Genomic DNA, 26,914 nt, shown 5'->3' on the forward strand with positions numbered 1-26,914 from the left:
AGGTATTTGTGACTTCTTCATGCTTCACCACAGCATCCTTACACACTAAGGGAAGTCACTAGTGTGTAGTCTCTGGGAACTTCCACTATTCAAGTCTACGTGAATAGCTATAACATCTGTTTCACTGTGTGTGAAAAAATGGTGATTTGCTTAAACTCATCGAGCTGGTGATGATGGTGACGTTTTATGGGTGTGTATAGTTGCACAAAGAGCATGATTCAAAATACACTGATGAAGTAATATAGCGCACATATTAGCATAGGCAGACCAAAATCTGTGCTTGTCTTAAAAAAAATATATATTTTCAAGTCTATACATTTAGTTTGGCTGAAGGGTAAATTTTCTCAGCATAAAATTTCTATTGTGAGATTGCGTCATTAAAACAGCTTTAATATCGGGAGTCCATGAAAGCCAAATGTATCTCAGCCAAAGCAATGAACCTACAGCAGTGATGTGTGCTTAAACAACATGATCAGACTAGTCGATAATAATCTATATAGTAATTTTTCCATAGTAAATTTACCATAATATAGTCAGACAAATATGTTTTTTTATCAACAACAACAAAAAAAATATATACATTATATAGTATTTTATATTAAATTAACTATAGAAAATGTAGTAAAACTGTATATAGTATACTATTATAGTATAGTGTTGTCACGATACTGGAATTTCTAATTTCGATACGATACCTTGAAAAATATCGATACTCGATACCATTTTCGATACCACGGTGAAAAAAACTGCCACAATATTAAGGGGGTAATTTTTTTTTTAATTTAAAGATAAATGTAACAAGTCGAGAACATGCGGTATACTTTACATGAACAAAAAAATGTCTTGAGGTACTGCATTTGTTGATTTATTTATTAATCTTTTATTAATCTTAGTTAAATGTTAATTGAAACTAACGTTTACTAATACATGTACTAATTAAAATCCAAAGTTCTATTTGTTGATATTCTCATTTGCTTCATAACCAAAATATTTCCAGATATAGGGCCCTATGAAATCCGTTTTATTTTTCCCCAAATTCCGTAAAAAAAAATTCTACATTCAATTTTTTCCATTTTAATTTTTCTGGATTCCGTTTTTTTCCGTTTTAATTTTTCTGGACTCTTTTTTTTTAATGGTCAAATTAAATGCTATTAATCTAAAAGCATGTCTAATTCATTAAAATCATGAAAATTATACAATTTAACATTTAATTTATTAAAAGTGTAACAAAAATGACACGTTTAGGGCCGTATGAAATGTTTTATTTTTTTCTCACCTTATGTTTTATTGTTACCAAATTCTGTGTTTTAGCATGTCTATTATTTGAATGCATACAAATAATTTTTATTTACAGTAGCCTTATGAAATGTGTTTTCCCCCTCAGAAATTCTGTGTTGTGTATTTAAATTTTACTGGATATCAGATGAAGGCATAAAACAATTTTCATTAATTTATATTTGAATTAATGAAAATTAAACATTTACATTTTTGGCAAATGAAGGGGATTTACTATTAAAATTAAAATATTTTGTGATTATTTCTTTAAAAAAAATTAACAGTAGTAGTAAGTAGTAGTATTATGTACATTCTACTAAATAATAGTAATATAGCCTATTTCTGGCACACGGTCTTTAATAAGTTAAACCGAACTTTTATTTTGACGGGTTGCCGTGAATACTTTTAAAGTTCTGTGTGTGTATGATAGGACGCTAGTTTTACTCAAATTAAATGATAAAATGCTCGTAAAGTGCCTTTCAGATCAGTTCTGGAGATATTGTTGATGTATTTATGTCCTCATTGAGACGGCAGACGCTGAAATCACCGCGAGCGCCACATTAGTAAACACAAACGCACGTGCAGCACATTCACACAGAGACCCGCAGAACATGCAGGATTCATATTTAAATCCACTTTTGCAGCTTAATATTTACAGATACTAGTCCATATCGCGATTTGATTTAAGTGTAATGACCTACTTTTGATTAATTCAGCCAAACTTTGACAAATTCCGTGACATTGCGCGTTAAACTGTAAATTCCGTTTTTATGACTGGATTCCGTGCGCGTTCTCTGCATCGCGGAGATCATAGATCCCTACAGATAGCGCTCCTGCTGTGTTCTTTTACAACCAGAGCAGTCATCTTTCTATTCGCTTCACTTTTGCTATTTAACCAGAGCGAAGGAGACAAGTGCGGTCACGTGTGGGGCTTTGTCCACGCGCCTTTGGAGAGAAGTGAAAGTGACAGCTCGGCTAGTATCGGTGTATCGATACTTCGGGAAATTAATATTGGTACCGTTCAGATATTTCAGTATCGATATTTATCGAAATATCGATATTTTTGACAACACTATTATAGTATACTACAGTCTATTACAGTTTACCAATTCACTATTCATATTTAAAGGAATAGTTCACACAAAATTGAAAATTTGCTGAAAATGTACTCACCGTTATGAGTACCAAGATGTAGATGAGTTTGTTTCTTCATCGGAAGAGATTTGAAGAAATTTAGCATTACATCACTTGCTCACAAATGGATCCTCTGCAGTGAATGGGTGCCGTCAGAATGAGAGTCCGAACAGCTGATAAAAACATCACAATAATCCACAAGTAATCCACACCACTCCAGTCCATCAATTAATGTCTTGTGAAGGGAAGAACTGTGTGTCTGTAAGAAACAAATCCATCAAGGAGTTTTAACTTCAAACTGTTGCTTCTAACCAAAATACCATCCTATTTCTTTAGGACTGCAGTATACTTTAGTATACATTAAAGTGCAGTAAATAAAACAATATACTGAACAAAAATTTACTACAGTTTACTAAGTATACTAAAGTATTTTTTCATGTGGGACACCCATTTTACAGAACAGTAGAAATACTTCATTGTAGCCTACAGATTAGCATTTCGAATCAGTGAATTTTCCTTATTGGTTCAATACGAAACAATTCATTAGAATGAATAGGATTTTTTCAATGCTACATTTCTGGTGGGAAGTGACTCATATCTTTTGAAGTTCGTTCAGGTTTTTTCTCTGATTCCTTCAGTTGTTCATGCATATTACAGCAGTAGGTTGTGACAAGCGGCTGATTTATATGGTATATAAGCACATAAACATAGGCCCATTGTATCATTGAATCACAAACAATTCTTTAAAAAAAGCATTGAACTTAGCCATCATATTACCCTTAATTGAAATATGACATTTTCCAGAAGCATGCATTTTTCCTACAAATAGCAACAAATCAGATCTACATTTTTGTTATACGTTGTTCAGTGCATGGAAATGAACGAAAATGATTCATACTTAAAGGATTCATTTGCTCACTTAGAATTTATTGGATATTATGCAATGACTGCAGTGTTTTGTTCACTGAAATTGGTTTGGATGAAACAGGTTTACCTGGGAAAATTCTACAACTATAAGCCTGTAACTGGCCGACGGAGGCCTGCAGCAGAGCCTGACTCATTCAATGCCAAACTGAGGGAGATGCAGCTCTACTTTGGCTTGGAAGAGAGTGGAGATGTGGATCCACAGACAGTAGTGGCTATGAGAAGAGCTCGCTGTGGTCTCTCTGATGTTGAGCCGTTCAGAAAGACGATGCGTTGGACAAACAGAACTCTAAAATACTCATAGCCTACTCTCGTGAGCAGAATCCACAGCATTATGGCTCACATTCTCATGACTCTGTGCTCAGAATCTCCAGACTCAGCTCAAAGCTGACAGCTGCACATGTCAGGACAGCATTCAGACAGGCATGGAAACTTTGGGCTCAAGCAGTGCCCTTGAAATTCCGCAGACAGAGAAGGAGTGATGCTGACATCGTCATTTCCTTCAATAACAAATGTGTGGGAAGAAAAGATGACCTTTGAAATTATGGAACTGAGTAATAGTCTTACCCTATTGTGTGTGCATGTGTATTTTCAGGGAGTGTAACTATAATTTATAAACAGAGTAGTCACCACAGTTAATAATGCTACTGTAAAATCATAATGAATCCTCAATATGGGATTGCCTTCAAAACGTGTATAAAGATTTCAGAATATTTGTTTCATTTAGTCACAATGGTGACAGATACCCAAATTACACAAATTAGTTACTTATCTTATTAACAATACTTATTATTGTTAGATCTTATTATTATTATACTATATATTATTAAGCGACATTTTGAAGAATGTGTATTATATGTGTATTATATTAATAGAGTAATGTACTATAAAAAGTATATATTATGTATTTATAAGTAAGTATGTATTTACACTACCCTCCAAAAATTTGGAAACGCCCTAGAAAACTGAGGTTTTGGACAATATTGGCATGAATCCTTTTTAATTTGTGATAATTTTGCACTGATAAGGGACAACACAAACTACGAAAAGATATTTTATTACATAAAGAGTTTATACATGGAAAAAATTTAAATTTTCGATTCATCAAAATATCCACCATTAGTAGTTATTACAGCTCTGCATAATCTGGGCATCCGAGCTGTCAGTTTATTCAAACATTGACTTGATACTGTATATTACTCCAAGCCTCCTGAAGGATTGCTCAAAGATGATTCACACTGGTTGGCGGACTTCTTACGGACATCACGGTCCAGTTCCTCCCATAGTAGCTCAATTGGGTTGAGGTCGGGTGATTGGGGAGGCCATTCCATGACAGACATGATGCCAGCTGACTGTTTCTTCTTCAAATAGGATTTGCACAGCTTGGAAGTGTGATTGGGGTCATTGTCTTGCTGGAAGGTTTAGGAAGATTGGGGTGTTTCCAAACTTTTGGAGGGTAGTGTACATCTATATATATATATATATATATATATATATATATATATATATACCAATACTTGCATACAGTTGTTGTATATACTGTATATTAGTGCTGTCAAATGTTTAATCACGACTAATCATATCCAAAATAAGTTTTTGTTTACATAATATATGTGTATACTGTGTATATTTATTATGTATATATAAATACAAACCATGTATATATTTAAGAGAAATATGTAATGTTTATATATTAAATATATTTATATATAATATAAAATATAAGAATATACATGTATATACATGTAAATATATATTTTAAATTATATGCTGTATGTGAGTGTATTTATATATACATTAATACTGCCAAAAAAAAAACCTTTAAAGAAAAGTAGCTGAAACTCTTTACAAGCAAAACAATAATAAATTGTGTGTGTGTGTATATATATATATATATATATATTACATGCATTTTTATATTAATTTATACTATATACTATTAAGTGATATTTCAAAGATTATTAGCTTGTCATTTTAAAGAATATTATAAATGTTTTTCTTCACAAAAAAAAAAATCTAATTCATTGTTTGTGTGTTTGCATGTATGCATCACTTATTAGCATGTGTGGCACTTACGGTAGATCATGAAGATGGGTCACCGTTTGATGGTGAGGGAGGGATCCTGGCACATGCCTTCTTCCCTGGACCGGGTATTGGTGGAGATGTGCACTTCGATGATGAGGAGGCCTGGACAATAAATGCCAAGGGTAAAAAAGGAAGAAGACAGCTGCAACAGTTTTTGTTCACTGATAGCAGTAAAGGTTTAAAGCCTATTCACATAACTGACACAATGAAAATTTGAAAATGTATTTACTTACATTACAGGTGAGCTATACCTTAAAGACCCTGAATGAAGGGTTTCTGCTCCACGAACACATACTTAAAATGTTTCTGTGCTGAAGTGACATAACCTATGATGAGTGATGATACCTATGCATCTCCTGTAGGCTGTAACCTCCTCGCTGTGGCGGTGCATGAGTTCAGACACGCTCTCGGCCTTCCACATTTATCAGATCCTGGAGCCATTATGTTCCCAGCCTATAATTTTGGCTTGCACACTGTTTTGCAACTGTCTTTCCAAGATGACAAAGATATACAGGAAATGTATGGTATGGTATGTCCTTGAATATTCTAACTAATCATCTCTAGTTTCTTTAGTTTCAGTGTTGGGAAACTGTTATTTTAAGCTACGTATGTACACTAAGACTGTTTTGAAATGTAGTTAGGTAACACTAAACAGTTTTAAATTAATAAAAAGTGAATGCATACTAAATTCAAATAATAAAAATCTGATTCGAAAACAGTAGCGCAGGGACTCGAATTGACACGAAACTGAGCGACTCGATTCTCTAGAATGAATCGGACTTTGTAAAGTTACATCATTGGGCAATTTTATTAACTCAAATGGCTCGTTTACTTTCGTTCAGTGATTCTATATGCCTGTGTTATACCAGTAAGTGGCAGGCGTCATGTGATTGGATACTTACGGAGCGTTATGAATGAGTCATTGAATCACTTCACCGATTCTTAAAAAAAATCAGCGAGTCGACTTCATTAAGTCTGTTCTCTTCATGTTTAATAAAACGATAACATTTTGATATTCCATTTCTAGCTCCTTTGACAGAATAGCTTAGCCATTCACAAAGAAAGCTTCTTTGCATTTTTTGAACGCAGTAGTGTGCGACACGCAAGTGCAACAGCCAAAGATGTCCGTCTAGCTACATAGAAAAACAATAAAAAAGTAGCGCAGTTGAATGGAAAAACGCATTCTGTGGGAAACGACACTGCTACCTTTTGTTTTTCTGTCAAAGGTAAAAGGAAAATCAGTCTGAACAGACCTCCGATGAAAACACCAGATAAATGTGATCCTATGCTGTGACAAGCATGCAACAAGAGCTTGTTTTCTTTAAAGACAGGTAGTCTGGCTTCATGTGTTTACATTGACTTTACTCACTAATGGTTGCACGACAATGGCTGACTGATACTCCTGTTGCAGGTTTATTTGGCGGGCACATCCTAGTTTTGAGCAAATAGGAATCACACTAATAGCAAGTTTGTGGCCTGACCTCCCAGCTCACATAGATGCGGCATATGAGAACACAAACAAAAACAGCATGCTAGCTTTCAAAGGCGAGGCTTTCATGGCTCAACGTCATCATTAAAATAATGGAATAGTTTCAGTGTTGTATGTCTCTCTCAGGCTCTCAGTACTGGGAGGGGAGCTCTCTCCATGTAAAGCATGGATATCCAAGAAACATCTCGGAATTTGGATTCCCATCTACTGTTAAGAGCATCGATGCAGCTTTGTATTTCCGGGAAACACGTCTCAGAGTTCTTCGTTGGTGGAGAATGCTGGAGGCATGAGAAACTAAAAATCTCGCTAACAGTTATTTTACCAAGTGTTTACATCTTTCTCTGAAGGATGTGCTTGTGTTTTCTGCTGTGTGAAGGTTTGATGAAGATGCAGAGCGGATAATGGAAGGTTTTCCCAAACCTATCGCACACGAATGGCCAGAAGTTGACTCTCCAGTGGATGCTGCAGTAGCTCATGATGGTTGGTATCCCCTGTAGAAACAATCCCACACAAGCTCACTTAATTAGCCATTTTAAATGAGTTTCCTGTTCATAACCAGTTCATTATAAAATTGATAATACAGCGGATTTTTTTACATTTATAGAATAGATACATTTTTTAAAGAGATTTTTATGTAAAACAAAAATAAGGAAATGCGATAATGAAAAATTATTATATATTATTATTATTTTTGTTATTATTATTAATCATAATACAACATGATAGTAAAACCTTCTAAATAATCTTAAGAGACCCAAATCTAAAAATCGTTTTTTCCCTCCAGTATTCCCCTTTTTCCTCTAATATCTTGTGCAGTAAATTTATATTTTTTAAGGGATGTTTAGATATTTTTTACTGGAAAATGATAGAGAAATACTAATTAAAAACAGGATTTTTTAAAAATAATATTTTCATCTATTTTTGATAGTGAAAGATAAGCAAGTTTAATAATAGTGAAAATAATTTTCTATATTTTTGTTGTAATTTCAGTGTTCATAATAGAGCATGATAAAACTTTATACATTAATTAATTTTTTTTTTTTTTCAGTGACCCAAATCAGCAAATAGTAAGTCAGGATAGATATGGTCTTTTTCCCAGTTTTTCCCTATTTTCCCTTAATACCTTGTGCAGTAAATTGATCTTGTTTTAAGGATTTTTAGATTTTAACTGGAAAATGATATAAAATGCTTATTTAAATAAATATGCAATATACAATAGATAGGTTTTTGAAGATATTATTTGATATCGTTCCATTAATTTAAAATACATCATGTAAGTACAACTTTCTAAAAAAAAAAAGTGACCCCAAAACTGTAAATAATAAATCTGTATCTTTTTTTCCCCAGGGGAAAACAAAGAGAAATTAAACATAACCAAACATTGCATAATTAAATCAAATTGAGGCCATGGTTTTCACACTTTGAACTAAATACATTTTCTTTATCATAGTCTAGGAAGCATTTCTTTCTTTGTAGGACCTCGACAACTGGAATTCAACCAAGTAATGAAGACAGTGGCTGCAAACACATGGCATCAGTGCTGAGAAAATACAGGCAGTTGATCAGTACCACACCATCTATGGTGATCGGAACCAAATTGCGAATTATTTTGTTGCGTGGTTTCCTGTTGCATAATTCCTCCAACTTTACCAAATTCTTGACAGTGTTGACAAACACTGTCAAGAAACAGTTTCAAACCAGTCTATTCTGGTTCATTTCACAAATGACTAAGGCAGAGCTGTCATAACTCATCTGCTCATGTCACACATCTCATTACAACACTAAAGGACAAAGAGAATGTTTTGAATGCATTTGGGCTTCCCCTACTCAAGATGATACATGAGAAATAGTGGGGTTTTGTAGCAAACACAACTAAAATAATGGACTAAATGTGGATGTACTAGAAATGGGGCAGAATAAATGTTGTAAAAATGTTGTCACTTAACTGAAATCTGCGTTAAGTGACATTCAACATTTAACTCTAATTGTTAAATGTTGTCACTTAACAATTAGAGTCATGCTAAATAATGTAAAAGAGACAAAAATGGCAGCTATAGTTTCTAAATGATGTCAGAAAACAATTTTCACTTTATTTTACAGAAAACAATAACATTGATCTAACCATGAATAGGCAATGAGGAGCTGCACATTGTCTGCTTACTGTGGTCTTACCACAAATACCACGGTTACTGCAACTGGAGTTACTATACAATAAGTTTATGCAAGACTCCTCACGACCATTGTCATGCATATTCATGTGAAAATGCATGTACAATTTTTTATTTTTTTTTAGTTTTCCTTTAATAGTTTACTAAATTTTTGGCATTAATGATAATACTTTGTGTAAATAATGTAAATCCAGGATTCATAAAAATACTGCAAGGGGTCTTTGGATTGATACATAAAACATTTAATAAACAATAGAATTAAAAAATATATGTACGAATATATATATATATATATATATAAGGACAATCAGACAATGATGATCACAGACTGCTGAGCATCTGAAGTGTCTTGTATCAAGCGAGATTGGACAAAAATTTGAATGCAAAACTTTAACAATTAGTATCCTCAATTCCAAAACAATTAAACACTAGGCTATTTAAAGGTAATGTGGCACAGTGTTAAACGTGTGTGTGTGTGTGTGTGTGTAAATATATAGTCTAGATATACATATATAAAAATTATCATCTTCTCATACAGTATACTGTTTTATTATTATCAGCCACTAAATGCAGAAATGTATTAAGGGCTCCCTTGGTTAGTTGAGAGTTGACCATTCCTAGTGTAAATATTTGAATATGTTTTTATATAAAGGACGAAAGGAGATTACAACTAGAACTGGACTATATAGTGCTCAGTAGAATCAATTTATTTTATATATATATATGTATATATTTGGTGGCATGCCATTGCCTGATTTTGTTTCCTGTGGCGAAAGGTGCAATATATGTGACTCAATCTCGTGTTGCACAATCTGTCTGTCTTTGGTGTATATAAGAGGGGAGCAAAACACAGACTGCATCAGTTTCTTGAAAGAGAAGCAACATGAAGAGCTACTACAATCTGTGCATTCTTATCGCTTTGGTGGTTTCTGGTTACACCAGCCCAATAGCGCCACCTTCTGATGAAGACAGAGAGAGCATTGCAGGGGTAATTTGCACGCTTTGAACTACTTTGACAACTCTATTAGATACAGAATGCAAACTAACTTTGATCTTCTTTTTCAGAATTACCTCACTCAGTTATATGGCCTGCCAAAGCAGACCACTTCTGATGCTGAAAAACGCTCCAGTGCCGTGAGTCTGAGGTTGAAAGAGATGCAGCAATTCTTTCGACTCAAGGTAACAGGGAAGCTGGATGAGGAGACGCTGGATGTGATGAAGAAGCCACGCTGCGGGGTTCCAGACGTTGCGGCGTACTCCACTTTTCAAGGGGACTACAAGTGGAAAAAACATGATCTGACCTACAGGTGAGACCTGTTAACAGACAAAACTGTTCAAGGCAAAACTGATTAAAAAGGACTTGTAGCATTAATTTTACCGTCTTTTTTTGGCCAGGATTGAGAACTACACCCCTGACATGTCTGTAGCAGAGGTGGATGATTCCATCAAAAGGGCCCTTCAAGTGTGGGCAGATGTCACTCCTCTGAGATTCACCCGTATCTACAGCGGCACTGCTGACATCATGATCTCCTTTGTTGTTAGAGGTCAGTTTTTTTAACTAACCATTAACACTGCAAAACATCCTGTTTTTAATTACAATTTTAGTCTTGTTTTCAAGTTAAAATATTTAAAAATCCTTAAAGCAAGTTTACTGTTTTAAAGTGCATAAGAAATGAAGACTTTAAGTGCAAGTGTATTTTGTCTTTGATAAAGACCAACTCAAGTTTTATGAAATCAAGTTTTAATATCTTCCATAAATATTATTTGATTATTTAATTTTTTAAAAATATTTTAAATGGAAATGTACACAAAAATAGGATTTTTGCAATACATATAGATTTTTTAAAAGATATTTCATATATTTTTAATAATGAAACAAGGAAATGTGACGATAATGAAAAATAATTTTATATATTATTATTTTTTTTTTTTTTTTTGCGTGTTTTTAGTAGAAAAATATTAGTAGAGATAAAAGGGAAATAATTTGGATTACATTTCATTGTAGTATATTTGTATATATGAATATATTTAAAATATATTTAGAGATATTTAGAGAGAGAGAGAGAGAGAGTTTAAGAGTACTTTAAAAACAAATCTCTTCTTCTTTCCAGATCATCGGGATGGATACCCCTTTGATGGACCAAATGGTTTTCTGGCTCATGCTTTCCCTCCATTTGAAGGCATCGGTGGTGATGCCCATTTTGACGATGACGAGAAGTTCTTCTACAGATCTCCTGAAGGTGAGGGCAGATTACTTTTAAAACGTCTCCAGTTTGTACCAGTGCACAAAATGAAAATCCAGCTGTATTTACATTCCCACTTATTCCTCAGGTTACAATTTGTTCCTGGTTGCTGCCCATGAGTTCGGACACTCTCTAGGGCTCGAACATTCCCAGGATCCAGGTGCACTGATGTATCCCACCTACGTTTACAGAGACATCGATACCTTTGTCCTCCCTAAAGACGATGTCGATGGAATCCAGTCTCTTTATGGTAAATATGCTACAAATCAGATACATCAGTGATGACATTGAAAGTGGCGTTTCTAATGATTAGACTTTTTTATTAAACAGGCCCAAACACGGATGTCGACCCTAATGGTCCAAAACCCACACCACCAGTAACCCCAAACAAATGTGATCCCAAACTGGTCCTGGATGCTGTCACTATGCTCCGCGGAGAGATCATGTTCTTCAAGGGCAGGTAAAGAGACGAAATGCTTTCAAAATGTCCTCGTGAGCTGTGACGAGTCGTATCTGACCAGTCTGTATTTGGCTTTATTTGCAGCTTCTTCTGGCGCAGTTATCCTCTGAGTGCAACTGTTGAACAACATCTCATGAAAAGCTTCTGGCCTGAGATTCCAGAACATATCGATGCAGCATTCGAGAGTCCATTGGAGGACAAAGTCTTCATTATCAAAGGTAAAAACCATATGAATAGAAATGACAAAAGGGGGTTTTGTAGGGATGCCATAGAAGAACCATTTTAGGTTCCTCAAAGAACCTCTCAGTGAGAACCTTTAACATTCATAGGACTTTTCCAGTGCTCAAAAGGTCCTTCATAGTGGAAAGGGTAATTGAGTGTTTTTCACACCAAGGAAAATATGGTTCTTTTAAGAACTGTTCACTGACAGGATCTTTTGGGAACTTCAAGAGTGCATGGATAAAATAAAGAATGCTTTTTAAGAGTGAAGATAACTATGTCATGAAATATAATTTGAAAATGCTGTCACACCTCAGGTGAGAAGGTCTGGGCGCTCTATGGCTATGATATGGCACAAGGATATCCCAAGAGTCTCAGCATGTTCCGTTTGCCAAAAAAAGTGCAGAAAGTCGATGCAGTCCTCTACGATGAGACCAGCTACAAAATCCTGTTTTTCGTTGGCAACCAGATTTATAGGTCAGTAAACCCCTTAGTCTGATTGATTTGGTCATCTTTTTCAAGAACCTTCAATTAACATGAATTTATTTTGTGCAGTTATAATGAGGAAAAACGCAGAGTAGAGAAAGGTTATCCTAAACCGGTGGAAGACGTTTTCCCTGGAATGACAGGGAAGGTGACCGCAGCCTTCCAGTATAAAGGTATGGGTTTTGCCAAATGTAACAAACAACATTTATTTAACAGCCGCTTTTAATCAAAGTGACTTACAAACAAGAAAATCTGAAGTAAAATCCCATCTAACACAGTCTTTCATGATCATTTTTAGGTTTCAACTATCTGTTCAGTGGATCAAAGATGTTTGAGTTTGCCGCCTACAACAACAAGCTGCTCCGTGTTCTCAACAACAATTATTTCCTGCCCTGTTAAAGTCAGTTAATGTTGAGTTTTTCTTTAAGGCTCAGCAATATGAAGGAGAATCTGAACCATCAGTATTTTAAAGTAAATTGTTAAATAACGTATTAAATGTCTAACTTATTTTACAGAAAAGTAGGTCGTTTAGTATGCTTTAAAGTATCATGTGCAACAAAAGGACTTATGACTGATGCAATTTCAAAATAAAGATTTGAGCAGTCTGATGAAAAATCTGTTTTTTGTCTGTTTATTAACCAGCTTCACACCAAATGAGGGAGTGTTAAATATGAATGTGTTAAATATGCACCTCCACTTCACCTCTTGCTCATAGCAGATTCACGGTTAAGTGGTTAAGATTATCTGCTTGTTACGTCTGACATCATGCTTCACCTATTCTGGATCCTAACACTCTGCCAGACGACCCAAGAAAACACCAAACTGTGCTAATATACACCCACAATGTCATGTAATACTGAAAAAATATAACCCTAACCTTTATCTCCAGACTGAAATCCCAGGTGGCCAGACAGTGTTTGAGCTTAAATATTACATATATAACACGTATACATATACAAATATAACATTAATTAAACAGTGCTCATAAAAGTTGAGGATGGGATTCTCAAATGAAATGAGTAGAGGCATGGACCCGGAAACAGCATTCCTTACGTCATAATTAACAAGAAGATTCTCCCCAAGCCGTCAAACTGACGTCAGAGCGAGAACGCCATTCCAGAGCGGAAGTGAATTTTCAGTTTTTGATTAAAGATTATGACACCAGAATTTTTTTTCCCATGGAGTATTGACTTGCACCGTTCAATTGTTCACAACACTAAAAAAGTAAGTAGGGTCATTTTTGATATCATGATGACTAATCATTTATAATACCATTGGCTGCATGGTATAATGCCATATAGGTATTTTAATATTAATTTTTTTTTGTGCATCCCTTTTTGAAGGCAACCATTATTTCAAGCTTATTAGTTCGAGCTTTGAAATTGGTTTAGTCCAAGTCTACTAAATGACACATTTGCTTTATATGATGAACAGATTTTAATATAGGCTTTCATTTACATACATACAAATGCTGATAAATTATCATTACAAAAATCTTGCTCATTCTGTGTATTTGTCTTTAAAATAGGGTAACTTTGTTGCAAAAGCTTACAAGGAAGCACAAGGAAGCGTAATTTCAAACTGAATTGAACTGACAAAAAGTACACAGTCAGTAATAAAATGATAAAACAAATGACCTCATTTCAGTTGAGGTATTTGAAATATAACAACACTGAAGCAGTGTTTTAAGAGCCATACATGTTAGGCCTATTTATTTAGATAAATGGATCATCAGATGGCTTTGACCTGTAATTTCTGTACAATGTAGTGATGCAGTTAGGCAGACTAGGATATTTATATGTACAAATCAGACAAATATCCCATTCCAAAACATTTCTAACATAAACTTTTTTTTAAGGGTTGGAGAAACGTTTTTTTTTTTCTCAGCATATATTGATAAATAATTATTTGTGACTAATTAGATTAATCAATGAGCAAATCATGTAATTATAAAGATTAAAAAAATACTCATTGACAGTCTTAATTGCTACTCAATGTGTCATATAATGACATAATATCCACTACCAGGTAAGAACATCACTAAACATAAATTACAATTTATTTAACATAAAATGTTCATTTGTAACATTTAATAAAAACAAACAAACAATCATTCCCACAAAAATATCAATTGTATTTAAATTCTCATCACTGATTTATTTGCACTCAATTTTGTGCATTCAGCTAATATAAAATATTATACAGCTAATGGCTCTATCAAAACAGAAATAATAATGAATAAACTTTTTTTTGGGTGGGGGAACGCAACTTTGCTACCTCAATATGCTTCCTCAGATTTGATGTTGAACTTTTGAAGCCGAACTTGATGAAAGTCACAATTGAAGTAGAAATGTGATGTGTGAAAACAATGTTCATTGGTTCTCACGTCAAGCATGCACATTTGAACTTCTGTTTACCATATTGTGCATAAGATAAAATAAAAATGTAATGTACGTTTTAAGATTAAATAAAATTGTAAGGTGTAAAAAGTACTTTTTCCTTCAATCAAGTAAAAGTACAAGTAACCAGTTTAAATTGTACTTGAATAAAGTACAAATCCCCCAAAATAATACTTAAGTAAAGTAATCAAGTAAAATTACTTAAGTATTTTACACTTCTGGAGAGGAGAGAGCGTAGACGCAGCATGTATTGGTGTATATAGGTCTACGGTAGCTCCCTCGCTGTCCGATCACCAGCTCTTAAAAACCTGCTGCTGCGGCGGCTTTTCCCGGTTCAGATATCACGGCTTTTATTGGTCCGTTTACGATCGGAAATCTTTATTGGCTACTGAAGTGCCATCAAAGGTTTGAATATCAATTCAATTTGTGGGTGTACACAGTAACAAACTATCATTTAAAAGCAACAAAGTAGATTGATTTGCTTAATTTGTACTTAAGTACAAGTAAAAGTACAGCTTACAAGTACAGTACAAGTACCCGAAAAAAACGACTTAATTACAGTAACGTGGGTAGTTGTAATTCGTTACCTCCACCACTGCAACAGTGTAATAATAAATGTGATTACAGAAATTAATTTCAGATGTAATTATATGCAGGTATTTTTAAATTTATGAACTCAATGGGGACTAATTTGTAAATTGGGACTGAGTACAGGAATGAAATCACTGCGCTAAGACTTGAAATACCTTACAACCCTTGGTTCATCACTGACGATGTGTCCAAGTTGCATCATTGGGTGTTTCAGAAACCAGTTTAAGGTAATTACTGGAGGCATGTTTCTGCAAATCTACACACTGTGGGGATCACACTTGTTTTTGAATAGATTTAAAAAAAAAATTTAAATAAGTTTTGAGTTACATATAAAGTGTGCCATATGAAACACTACACAATCCCTTACATAGTGCACTTGCTATATAAACACACAAATATGGGCATGATTAGAAAAGACTAAATGGTCTTAAAAATAATCATGATTATCCCATTCTCTGTCAAAATTGGCCACCATAGGAAATAAATGGGAAATGCAAAATCTACAAATCAGCCACAATGCATAAAAAGTGCAATGAAGAGTGCAGAATGTACTCTGAGCTATTTTTTCAATCTCCCAACCCTCGCACAAAACCTGCTTTTGAAAATTTGTAATAAAACTTTATTAAGGGGGCGTGGCCTGAAACCTAAACACATATGGCATTATGAAGACGTTAGGGAGTTTTGATATGTTGTACAAATAACATATCACTTAACTGAAATCTTTTTATTTATTTTTTGTGACTATAACAATTAGAGTCATCCTAAATAATGTAAAAGAGATGTCTATAAAAGTTAGAAGGTTTTTTTTTTCAGTTTCTCTTTCATTTTTGTAAGATAGCAAAATTCTGGGATCTTCTATAAAATATGTAAATATTTTATAGAAGATAAAAATTTTTAGAGTGTTCTTAAGTACAAATCCCCCCAAATAATACTTAAAGGGGTCCTTGGATGCAAATTGCACTTTTACATGTTGTTTGAACATAAATGTCTGTTGACAGTGTGTGTACACAACCACCCTATAATACTAAAAATCCACCCAGTGTTTTTTTAATCTACTAAAATCATTACCCCTTTCTCAAATCAAACCATTCTCCGCTTCTTGTGACGTCACACAGACCCAGGCCCTCCCACGATAACTGATTGCATTTCAGCACAGACTGGACTGGTGTGAGTGAGCTGTCATCATTGTGTCAACGCCGGAGCAGATGCAGGCAAGAATGTCCCGACTGAGCGATTGAGGTGTTTTGTTGTTGGATGTAATAATGAACATAGCAGTCGTCGTTTACTCCCGACATCTGAGCCGCTGAAGATGCAGTGGATTACATTTGTTTATGAAGGGAATGGGCATCCGATGACCCCTTTAAGTACAGTAATCAAGTACGTATTTTATACACCCCTGCAGTGCTTGTAATGTTATCACTCTTTTTTATTTTAACATTTAAAAACATAAACAAAAATTTGCTCTTGTTTGTGTTTATAAAACATAGAAACGCTTTAAAATGTTGCCATTAAATAAAGGTATGAGGAAGAACATTAATCGACTTAACTCAATCCCTACCCCTAAACATAACCCTACCCATAATTTATTCATAGAATTAGTGTGAAATGACTGATTAACAAGGGTGTAGAAGCACCTAACCCTGATCATAAGTCTAAAACAGATATTTCCTGAAAAGTTATCCCTCAGTTTTGATTGGTTGATTGGAATGACATTCCAGGAACAACAAGGAGGTGGATCCAGAAACATGTTGAAATCACACTCACCTGTCTGGGTGAGGAGGAAGAGGTTGTGGCAAGAAAGCTAAAAATCCTTTAATTATTATGTCTGTCAGTTTGATGGTTTAATTTCACCTGTTGCTCATCACCTCACAGTTTTAAGAGTATATAAGTAAAGCCGTGACCAGCCACTAATCAAATTGAAGCGAAGCACACAAGCAGAAGAAGCGACTCACAACATGGGGATTCATCGTCAGCTGTGTTTTCTTGCAAGCCTGCTGCTTGTTATTCACGCTGGACCGATTTCACAGCCATCTGACAAAGATATAGACATTGCAGAGGTATATTGTTTTTCATGTAATACTTGTAGTTGCATGTTTTGTCCAATAATTCCTAGTTTATTTGCCTTTTAGAATTACCTGAGAAACTTCTACAATCACAAAGACTCAACATACACTACCGCTTTTCGCCCAGAAGAAAGCAACGATCAACTGTCCAAGAAGCTGAAAGAGATGCAGAAGTTTTTTGGGCTTAAGGTGACTGGAAAGCTAGACGAAGTAACACTGGAGATGATGAAGAAGCCCCGCTGTGGTGTTCCAGATTTTGATACGTACTCCACATTTGAAGGCAAACCCAAATGGAAGACCAACGAGCTCACCTACAGGTGTGTGAAAACAGTTCTCTTTGCATCACTGGAAAAAAGCATGAATCAAAAGAATGAATGATCATTTTCCACAGAATCGTGAACTACACACCTGACTTGTCAGTAGCTGAAGTGGATAAATCCATAGAGAGAGCCCTGCAGGTCTGGGCCGAAGTCACTCCTCTGAAATTCACCCGTATCAACAGGGGCACAGCTGACATCATGATCTCCTTTGCTATAAAAGGTAAGTTTCATCTATTCATTTATCTATATTCATATTTTGTTTAACAACCATGTTGATTTTGATGAATTCATTTGAACTAAATTTAAACATGGTATTTCAACGCTATCTCACAGCAATTCGTACGTATTTTACGAGGTGGCTAATTCGTACAAATTCATACGACCTCATTCGTACGATTTAGTACGATTTGTCTAAACCCCAGTGACGGGTAGGTTTAGGGGCAAGGTTAGGTGTAGGTCATTCGTACAAATTCATACGAACTGGCAACTTGTAAAATACGTACGATTAAGCAAAAATCGTATGAATTTGTACGAGTGAGGTTGTACGAATTAGCCACCTCGTAAAATATGTATGAATTGCCGTGAGATCGGGCTGGGTATTTTGGTTATATACAATGTTAAAAGCAAAGTTCTGAGTAAAATCAAATATCAGTTTACATTTTTTCAAATTCAGTGTATTTCTATTGATTCGATGCACAAGAATTCAGAATTTTTAAATACAGATTCTCTATGTTTCATTCATTCAGCTCTCTCTCTCTCTCTCTCTTTGTATATACAGTATATATAGTGTGTGTGTGTGTGTGTGTGTGTGTGTGAATGTAATTAAGGAGAGAAGAAAACAAATAAACTCTTTCTTCCAGATCATGGTGATGGTATGATGTTTGATGGACCACTAGGCACTTTGGCTCATGCCTTTGCTCCTGGTTCTGGACTCGGTGGAGATGCACATTTCGATGATGATGAGTCTTTCACATTCCGCTCATCTAAAGGTGAGTTTATTCTTCCCTTTCGGTAACACTTTACAATAACGTTCAGTTGTAAGTGATTTTTAAGTGATTAGTTACTTACTTAATCATTTACAAAACATTCATAAGCAATTAATAATTGATATGCTAATCATTTGTTTTGTTAATTCATTTACAAGTCATTTACAAGTAATTAGTTTACGATGAACTAATCATTTACACAACATGACTATGCGTTCATAGATGATTAATAAGTGATATGTTCATATTTTTAACTATGTTTTGTAGATTAAGTTATAAATCATTTACAAGTGATTAGTTTACGATGAACTAATCATTTACACAACATGACTATGCGTTCATAGATGATTAATAAGTGATATGTTCATATTTTTAACTATGTTTTGTAGATTAAGTTATAAATCATTTACAAGTGATTAGATGACGAACTAATCATTTACAAAACATGACTATACATTCACAAATGATTAAGTATTTTGCTAACGATTTACAATTCTGTCATAATTTGTCTTAAAAAAATTGCATCATGAAATAAACAGATCCTTAAAGGTTAATAGTTACTAGTTAATATATTATTAATCACTTATAAATAATTGAAATGTCAACATTGTACTATTATCTCAATAAACATTATAAATCATTTATAAAGCTTTCTGCATCCCCTAATCTAAAGTGTAAACTACTCATCAGTTGTAAATGTTTTACAAGCTTTATGGTTCCCAGTTGTGTGTGCGTACATATATATATATATATATATATATATATATATATATATATATACACACAAACAACCTGTAACCGGAAGGTTTGTAAAACCTTTACAACTGTTGAGTAGTTTACACTTTATATTAGGGGATGCAGAAAGTGTTGTAAATGCCTCGTATAAACCAGATCATTTGTAACAGGTAAACAAGATCTACAAATGATGTGATGATTTATAACTTAATCTACAAAACATAGTTAAAAATATTAACATATCACTTATTAATCATCTATGAATGCATATCATGTTTTGTAAATGATTAGTTCATCATTAGCTAATTATTTGTAAATGACTTGCAAATGAATTAACAAAACACACAAATTGTTTGCATATCACTTATTAATCGCTTATGAATGTTTTGTAAATGATTAGTTCATCATTAATCACTTATAAATGACTTATAACTGAACATTATTATAAAGTGTTACCTTTCTTTCTTCTTCCTTTTTTTTTTTTTTTGCTAAAATATTTTTCAAAGCCTCATTTTTGACACCACTTCGATTTCAAGTAAAAATTTTAAGTGGCAATTAACCTTTTTACTTTGTACCCAAACTATTCTGCTTAATTTCTCCACAGGATTTGTCCTGTTCTTGGTGGCCGCCCATGAGTTTGGTCACTCTTTGGGTCTTTCTCATTCCAAAATTCCTGGAGCTCTGATGTTTCCTTCATACACCTTTACTGATCCAGATCTTTCTCCTCTGTCCTCTGATGACATTGAAGGGATTCAGTCGCTCTATGGTAATATGATCACCAAGACAATATCTATAATTTCTGAGTCAAAAATATTTGTTTACTATGTGGAAATCACATCAGGTCCACCAAGATCAAAACCAGTAACAAAACCACAACCAGATTGTCAAAACCTGGTCTGGGATGCAGTGACAACATTTAGGGGAGAAACAGTTTTCTTCAAGGACAGGTAATACAAACATATACCAATCTTGTGTGTGTTTTTTTATACAGTATAAATATAAATATTTAAATTGAATGTCTCTCTCTGCAGCTCTTTCTGGCGTAGTTCTTCAAGCAGGAGTGCAGCACAACATCCGATCAAGAGTTTCTGGCCCAACGCTCCTGATAATATAGATGCTGCTTATGAGGATCCAGCGCAAGATAAAGTTTTCTTTTTCAAAAGTATCTACTCAAACAATCTGGGAATGCTGAAACCAAAATCACACTTACAATCTGTATTTCCGTGCTCAGAAAAACTCTTATTGTAGCCTGTATTTATTTACAGGTAAACAAGTCTGGGCTTTTAATGGCCAAACTCTTGAGCCCGGCTATCCTAAGCCTCTCAGCAGCTTTGGTCTGCCAGCATCTGTGACAAAAGTTGATGCTGCCGTCCACAATAAGAACTCAGGAAAAACATTGCTCTTCTTTGACAAATATTACTATAGGTGGGTCAAGTGCACAAACAAAACCCCTTAAAACAGTGGTCACCAAACTTTATCCTGGACGGCCTATGTCCTGCAGAGTTTAGCTCCTAATTGCCTCAACACACCTGCTTGGAAGTTAAAAAAAAAAACATTAGGGAAGTGACATACTTCCAAGTATGGTGACCCATACTCGGAATTTAACCCATCCAACGTGCACACACACAGCAGTGAACACACACACACCGTGAACACACACCCGGAGCAGTGGGCAGCCATTTATGCTGCAGCGCCCGGGGAGCAGTTGGGGTTTCGGTGCCTTGCTCAAGGGTATTGAGGGTGGAGGGTCGTGGTATTGAGGGTGGAGAGAGCGCTGGACATTCACTCCCCCCACCTACAATCCCTGCCGGCCCGAGACTCGAACCCACAACCTTTGGATTACGAGTCCGACTCTCTAACCATTAGGCCACGACTTCCCCAAGTTTCAAGTATACCTAGTATGAGCTTGATTAGCTGGTTCAAGTGTGTTTAATCAGGGTTGAAGATAAATTCTGTAGGACACCACCGGCCCTCCAGGACCATGTCTGGTAACCCCTGCCTTAAAATATACTCTGAAAAGTCATCAGAATTTAAAATGTTCTCTTTTGGTAGCTATGATGAGAGGGAGAAGAAGATGGACAAAAGGAATCCCCGACAAGTGGAAAATGGATTTCCAGGGATGACTGGACAGGTTACAGCAGCCCACATGTCCAACGGTAGATGTTTCTAACTTCCTGTTCTACAGATCTGCAACAATACAAAGAAATTATTCTAGCATTAGAATTTCATGAAGTTTACTGACTTCTTTTGTTCCAGATAACATTTATCTCTTCAGTGGGACATATTTGCTTGAGTTCAGCTCCAGCAACAGAAAGCTCCTCCGACTGCTGCATAGTGGTTACTTCCTGCCTTGTTAGTCAGATTCCCCAAAACACGGATGGAGATGGAGTATAAGGGGATATTTTAAAACTACAGCACTTACATACAAGTCGGTCAGGTTCTCCCCTCAGCCAGTCACAACGCACAGCCTCTCCTGAATACTAATCACCTGCACCTGTCCCTCATCACCTCACCAATCAGGCACTGTTTATAAGCACACGCCTCAGCGTCATCCATTGTCCGATCTCATTAATGCGAAGTGGACTCTACCTTCTGGTACTATCGTCTGATACTAGCAAAGTGACTTACCTGTGTTACTTACCTGAATTCTCTTCCTCCAGTTGTGCATGTCATCTGCAGCTCCTAACTCCACAAGTTCCTGAAAGGCAAAGGATTCCTGTTACTCCCAGTATTCACCTCCCTGGACAAACTCAGTGTTGGATTACTCACCTCAAGTTCCCGGTTTTCAATTCTGAGCTACCAATTCAATAAACCATTCATTGTTCATACTTACCCCTGTGTCCAGATCTGTACTCACGTAACACATACATGTGCCTAAGAAACATTTAAAATGAATTGAATTAATTGTTAAAATCTGTCACTTCATCACACTATCCCTTAGATACATGAAATAAAATTAAAGCTGCAAGCAGCGATGACGGGGCCAAGCCATCAGTGCAAAAGCCACTCTGGTGGCATCAGAAAAACGGTGCCCAGCGGGCACATGCATTTACAGCAACCCTCTGGCAGTCTGGATTTAAGGGTTACAGCAATGAAAGGGTTAAACTATAAGATCAAGAATCACAGCACTTTGGAAGGTGTTATTCATTTTTATGACCACATGATGGCCACAGCATGAACCGTTTTAAAAAGCTTTGAGTAATGAACCTTTTTCCGATACAATTGGCTTGAAAGCTTCACTGGTTCAGAACACTTCACTTCACCATCACTACTGCACAGGTCTAGCTGCATGGCGGATCCAGGGAAAAGACCGGTAGCTCAGCCTGCAGGACAGGACAGGACAGGCCAGGACAGGACAGGACAGGACAGGACAGGACAGACTACACACTAAATGGCAGGGAGACCTCAGTGACAACTACAACTAGTACAGCTAGCAGACACGGACGTTAGAAAAATGAACTGACAACACAAGAGGGAAAGGGGACACAATATAAAGGGGCAGAGAGCATGAGGAACAGGTGAGAACACTCAGACAGACAAGGAGAGAACAAGAGGGACAGGTGACGACACTCAGACAAACAAAGACTAAACATGGCGACGGGAAACAAGGAGGCAGGACGAGGGGAGCACATGGCAAAAACAAACAAAGATAAAGCCATGTGCTCACACACAACACAAACATAGAAACATGGAACAAAGACAACACAGACAAGACAAAAGAATGATGATTGTCTTATGATTGCAATTTCCAAATAAAGATTTGAGCAGCTTGATGAATTTAGATTTTTTTTATTTGTATTTTTATTTTTGCCTGTTTATTAAAACAGGCTAATTAGGGGAGATTGAGACACAGTGAAATGGAGTGACGTGTGACCAAGTATGGTGACCTATATTCAGAATTTGTGCTCTGCATTTAACCAATCCAAGTGCACACACACAGTAGTGAACACACACACAGAGCAGTGGGCAGCAGTCAGGGGTTCAGTGCCTTGCTCAAGGGTTCTCACCTCAATTCTGGTATTGAAGGTGGAGAAAGAGATGGTTACTCACTCCCACCACCAACAACCCCCGACCTTCGGGTTACAAGTTCGGGTTACACTGCCCCACAGTGGTGTTAGAAATAAGCTACATTAATAAGGCAAAGGGGGGTAGCAATTTTAATACATAAAAATGTTAATTTCACAGTACTCAACACAGTTATAGATCCAGAAGGTAGATTTCTAATCATTAAATTATCTATATTTGACAAAAAGTTATGTATTGTTAGTATATATGGTCCAAATGTTGATGACCCCTCTTTTTTTCACGGTTTTTTTACCGCACTCTCTGAACACCTAGATTGTGCATTTGTTCTTGGGGGAGACCTCAACTTTGGACTAAATAAAGAAATGGACAGGCTGAGTACAGCTGGAACTCAGCGCAATTGGGAATCCACAAATATAGTTAAACAGTACATGAGCGACTATGGACTTTGCGATGCATGGCGTTCTTTTCACCCCAACCGTAGGGAATATACTTTCTTCTCACATGTCCATCACTCTTACTCTCGTCTGGATTATTTCCTAGTCAGCAGCTCTCTGCTGAGTGACATTTCAGACACAGAGATAAACCCTATAGCTGTCAGCGATCATGCTGCTGTTTCTTTAACTCTAGTAAATAAGAAGGCCACTCCACCAAGTAATAACTGGAGATTCAATACATCATTGCTTAAAGACGATGATTTTATTAAATATTTTAAAGAAGAGTGGGCTTTATATTTAGACTATAATGACCTGCCTGGAACATCAGCATCTGTTCTCTGGGAAGCAGGCAAAGCTGTGATGAGAGGTAGAATAATCTCATTCTCATCGCATAAAAAGAAAAGAGAAAATAAATATATTCAGGAATTAGAAGAAACTATAAAAACTTTAGAAGAAGCCTACGTATCCTCCCAGGAACAGGAAATGCTGAAAAAAATACGTAAAGCAAAACTAGAATTAAATGAAATTATTAATAAAAAAACCCAATTCTTAGCACAAAGACTTCGCTGGCAAGAATTTGAATATGGTAACAAATCAGGTCAATTCCTAGCGAACCAGTTAAAAATAAATAAAGAAAAAACAACTATATGTGCTGTTAAAGATTTAACTGGGGATACAGTATATGACCCTGAAAGAATAAACAACACTTTCAGGGACTTTTACAAATCTTTATATTCTCCACAGATAAACCCATCTAAAGACGAAATTGACCAATTTCTTGACAATATAACTCTTCCGAAATTATCAGAAAATCAAGCGATGACATTGGATTCTCCACTGACATCAGATGAACTTCAGGAAGCCTTGAACAGTATGCCCAATAAAAAGGCTCCAGGTCCAGATGGCTTTCCAGCAGAATTCTATAAAGAATTCTGGGTAATTCTGTCACCAACATTCTACAGAATGTTGCAGGAAACCAAGGAAAATGGTAGACTTCTACCAAATATGAATTCTGCCAACATTAGTCTCTTGCTAAAACCAGGCAAAGACCCTGTATTGCCTACCAGCTATCGTCCAATATCCCTTATTAATGTGGACACTAAAATAATCTGCAAAGCTATCTCAAAAAGAATAGAGAAGATAACCCCTCTCATAATTCATTCCGACCAAACTGGTTTCATAAAAGGGAGGCACTCCTCAACAAATACACATAGGTTACTTAACTTGATAGACTATTCATGCAATAGAAACCTTCAAATTACAATATTGTCTCTAGATGCAGAAAAAGCTTTTGATAGGGTTAACTGGAATTTTCTATTTGCAACTTTACACAAATTTGGTTTTGGAAACTCTTTCATAAACTGGTTAAAAATATTATATAACTCTCCAACAGCATGTGTCAGGACAAATGGCCAAACATCCTCTAGCTTCTATCTTAAGAGGGGTACCAGGCAGGGATGCCCCCTCTCCCCCTCACTGTTTGCAGTTTTTATTGAACCACTAGCAGCAGCAATTAGACAGGCTACAGTGATTAAAGGCATTAAATGCAAGAATGTAGAACATAAAGTTAGTCTTTACGCAGATGATGTGTTACTTTTTCTTCAGCATTCACAAACCACTCTCTCTGAGGTAATTACATTAATAAACTCTTTCTCAAGAGTCTCAGATTATTCAATAAACTGGTTAAAATCAACAGTTCTTCCAATTAATTGCTCCTTCCAGAATTCCTCCACTCCACTGCAATCTGGAAATATTAAATATTTAGGTATTAATGTTTCTCCTAGGCTGACAGATTTGATTAAATTAAACCACATCCCACTTTTAAAGACGGTAGAAGATGATCTAACCAGATGGAAGTCTCTACCCATATCACTCATGGGAAGAGTCGCCTCAATAAAAATGATGGTTTTGCCAAGAATTAATTATTTATTTGCAATGATCCCGAGCAAACCATCACCTGACTGGTTTAGATCTCTGGACTCCTCCATCTCTAAATTCCTTTGGAAAGGTAAACCCCCGCGTATTAGCTTAAAAACGCTACAAAAGACCAAGGATAAAGGAGGACTAGATCTACCTAACTTTCACCACTATTTCTTAGCCAACAGGCTTCAACACATTTCAGGGTGGTTAAAACACACCCTCTTAGATGAGCCTTGGCTAGATGTAGAACAGGCATTATGCAATAATATAGAGATTTCGGATCTGCCATTCATTAGCTTGATCATCAAACGACACGTATGCTTCAAAAGCATCAGTATCAGCTCTTCTCTGACAGCATGGTGGGAGTTTCTAAAAATGACTGAGTCTTCACTAATCCCATGCAAACGTACCCCCATCTGGAACAATCCTGACATATTACTAAACAATAATATGATGAACCTCACAGATTGGAGTTGTAAAGGTATTAAATACCTGGAACATATATTAGAAGGGACAGACTTTATTCCCTTTGACAAATTAGTTAAACAATATGGGATTAACAAAAACAGATTTTTAGAATATCAACAAATTAAATCTATTGTAAAAGGGAAATTTAAATCTAATCATATCAAATTACAAATACCACCAAGTGTGGCAGATTTTCTTAATCTCAAAACCCCCAAATTAATGTCTAAAATATACAGGACACTTTCCAAAATAGATGAATCAGTATCACTTCCTATTGCAAAATGGGAGGCAGATCTAGCAGTAAACTGGGACCATAATTTCTGGTCTCAGATATGTTTAAAAACCTTTGAACTGATTAGAAATCCTGGTTTACAATTAATACAATACAAAATCCTGCATAGAGTGCACTACACAGGTCATCGGATGTTCAGGATGGGTCTTACAGCTTCTAACAACTGCTCACACTGTCAAGGCAATACACCTGACAAT

At 35.7% G+C, this 26,914-nt stretch overlaps 3 protein-coding genes across 3 annotated transcripts; all 3 read left to right on the top strand.

Annotated features, from left to right (window-relative positions):
- Positions 1-3,388: 3,388 nt before the first annotated feature.
- LOC306865883 (collagenase 3) lies at positions 3,389-7,404 on the top strand (the record flags this gene model as incomplete). The annotated part of the gene is given in 10 exon segments (XM_079410705.1): positions 3,389-3,633; positions 3,699-3,847; positions 5,415-5,540; positions 5,781-5,942; positions 6,645-6,701; positions 6,704-6,749; positions 6,830-6,963; positions 7,034-7,151; positions 7,153-7,191; positions 7,284-7,404. Coding segments are annotated over 10 exon segments (1,197 nt in total).
- A 2,507-nt stretch (positions 7,405-9,911) lies between these two features.
- On the top strand, positions 9,912-13,093 carry mmp13a (matrix metallopeptidase 13a). The gene is made up of 10 exons (XM_079410416.1): positions 9,912-10,063; positions 10,141-10,382; positions 10,471-10,619; positions 11,187-11,315; positions 11,407-11,568; positions 11,649-11,778; positions 11,863-11,996; positions 12,315-12,474; positions 12,553-12,656; positions 12,782-13,093. The coding sequence occupies exons 1-10, from the start codon at positions 9,959-9,961 to the stop codon at positions 12,880-12,882; spliced, it is 1,416 nt and encodes a 471-aa protein (XP_079266542.1). The 5' UTR covers positions 9,912-9,958; the 3' UTR covers positions 12,883-13,093.
- A 4,335-nt stretch (positions 13,094-17,428) lies between these two features.
- Positions 17,429-21,934, top strand: LOC306865884 (collagenase 3-like; the record flags this gene model as incomplete). Its single annotated transcript, XM_079410706.1, has 8 exons — positions 17,429-17,530; positions 17,603-17,853; positions 17,928-18,076; positions 18,717-18,845; positions 20,182-20,343; positions 20,843-21,002; positions 21,630-21,733; positions 21,834-21,934. 8 exons carry the CDS (start codon positions 17,429-17,431, stop codon positions 21,932-21,934), a joined length of 1,158 nt encoding a protein of 385 aa, XP_079266832.1.
- Between the last annotated feature and the right edge of the window lie 4,980 nt (positions 21,935-26,914).

Source organism: Barbus barbus (assembly GCF_936440315.1).
Source record: "Barbus barbus genome assembly, chromosome: 47".
Taxonomy (NCBI): Eukaryota; Metazoa; Chordata; class Actinopteri; order Cypriniformes; family Cyprinidae; genus Barbus; species Barbus barbus.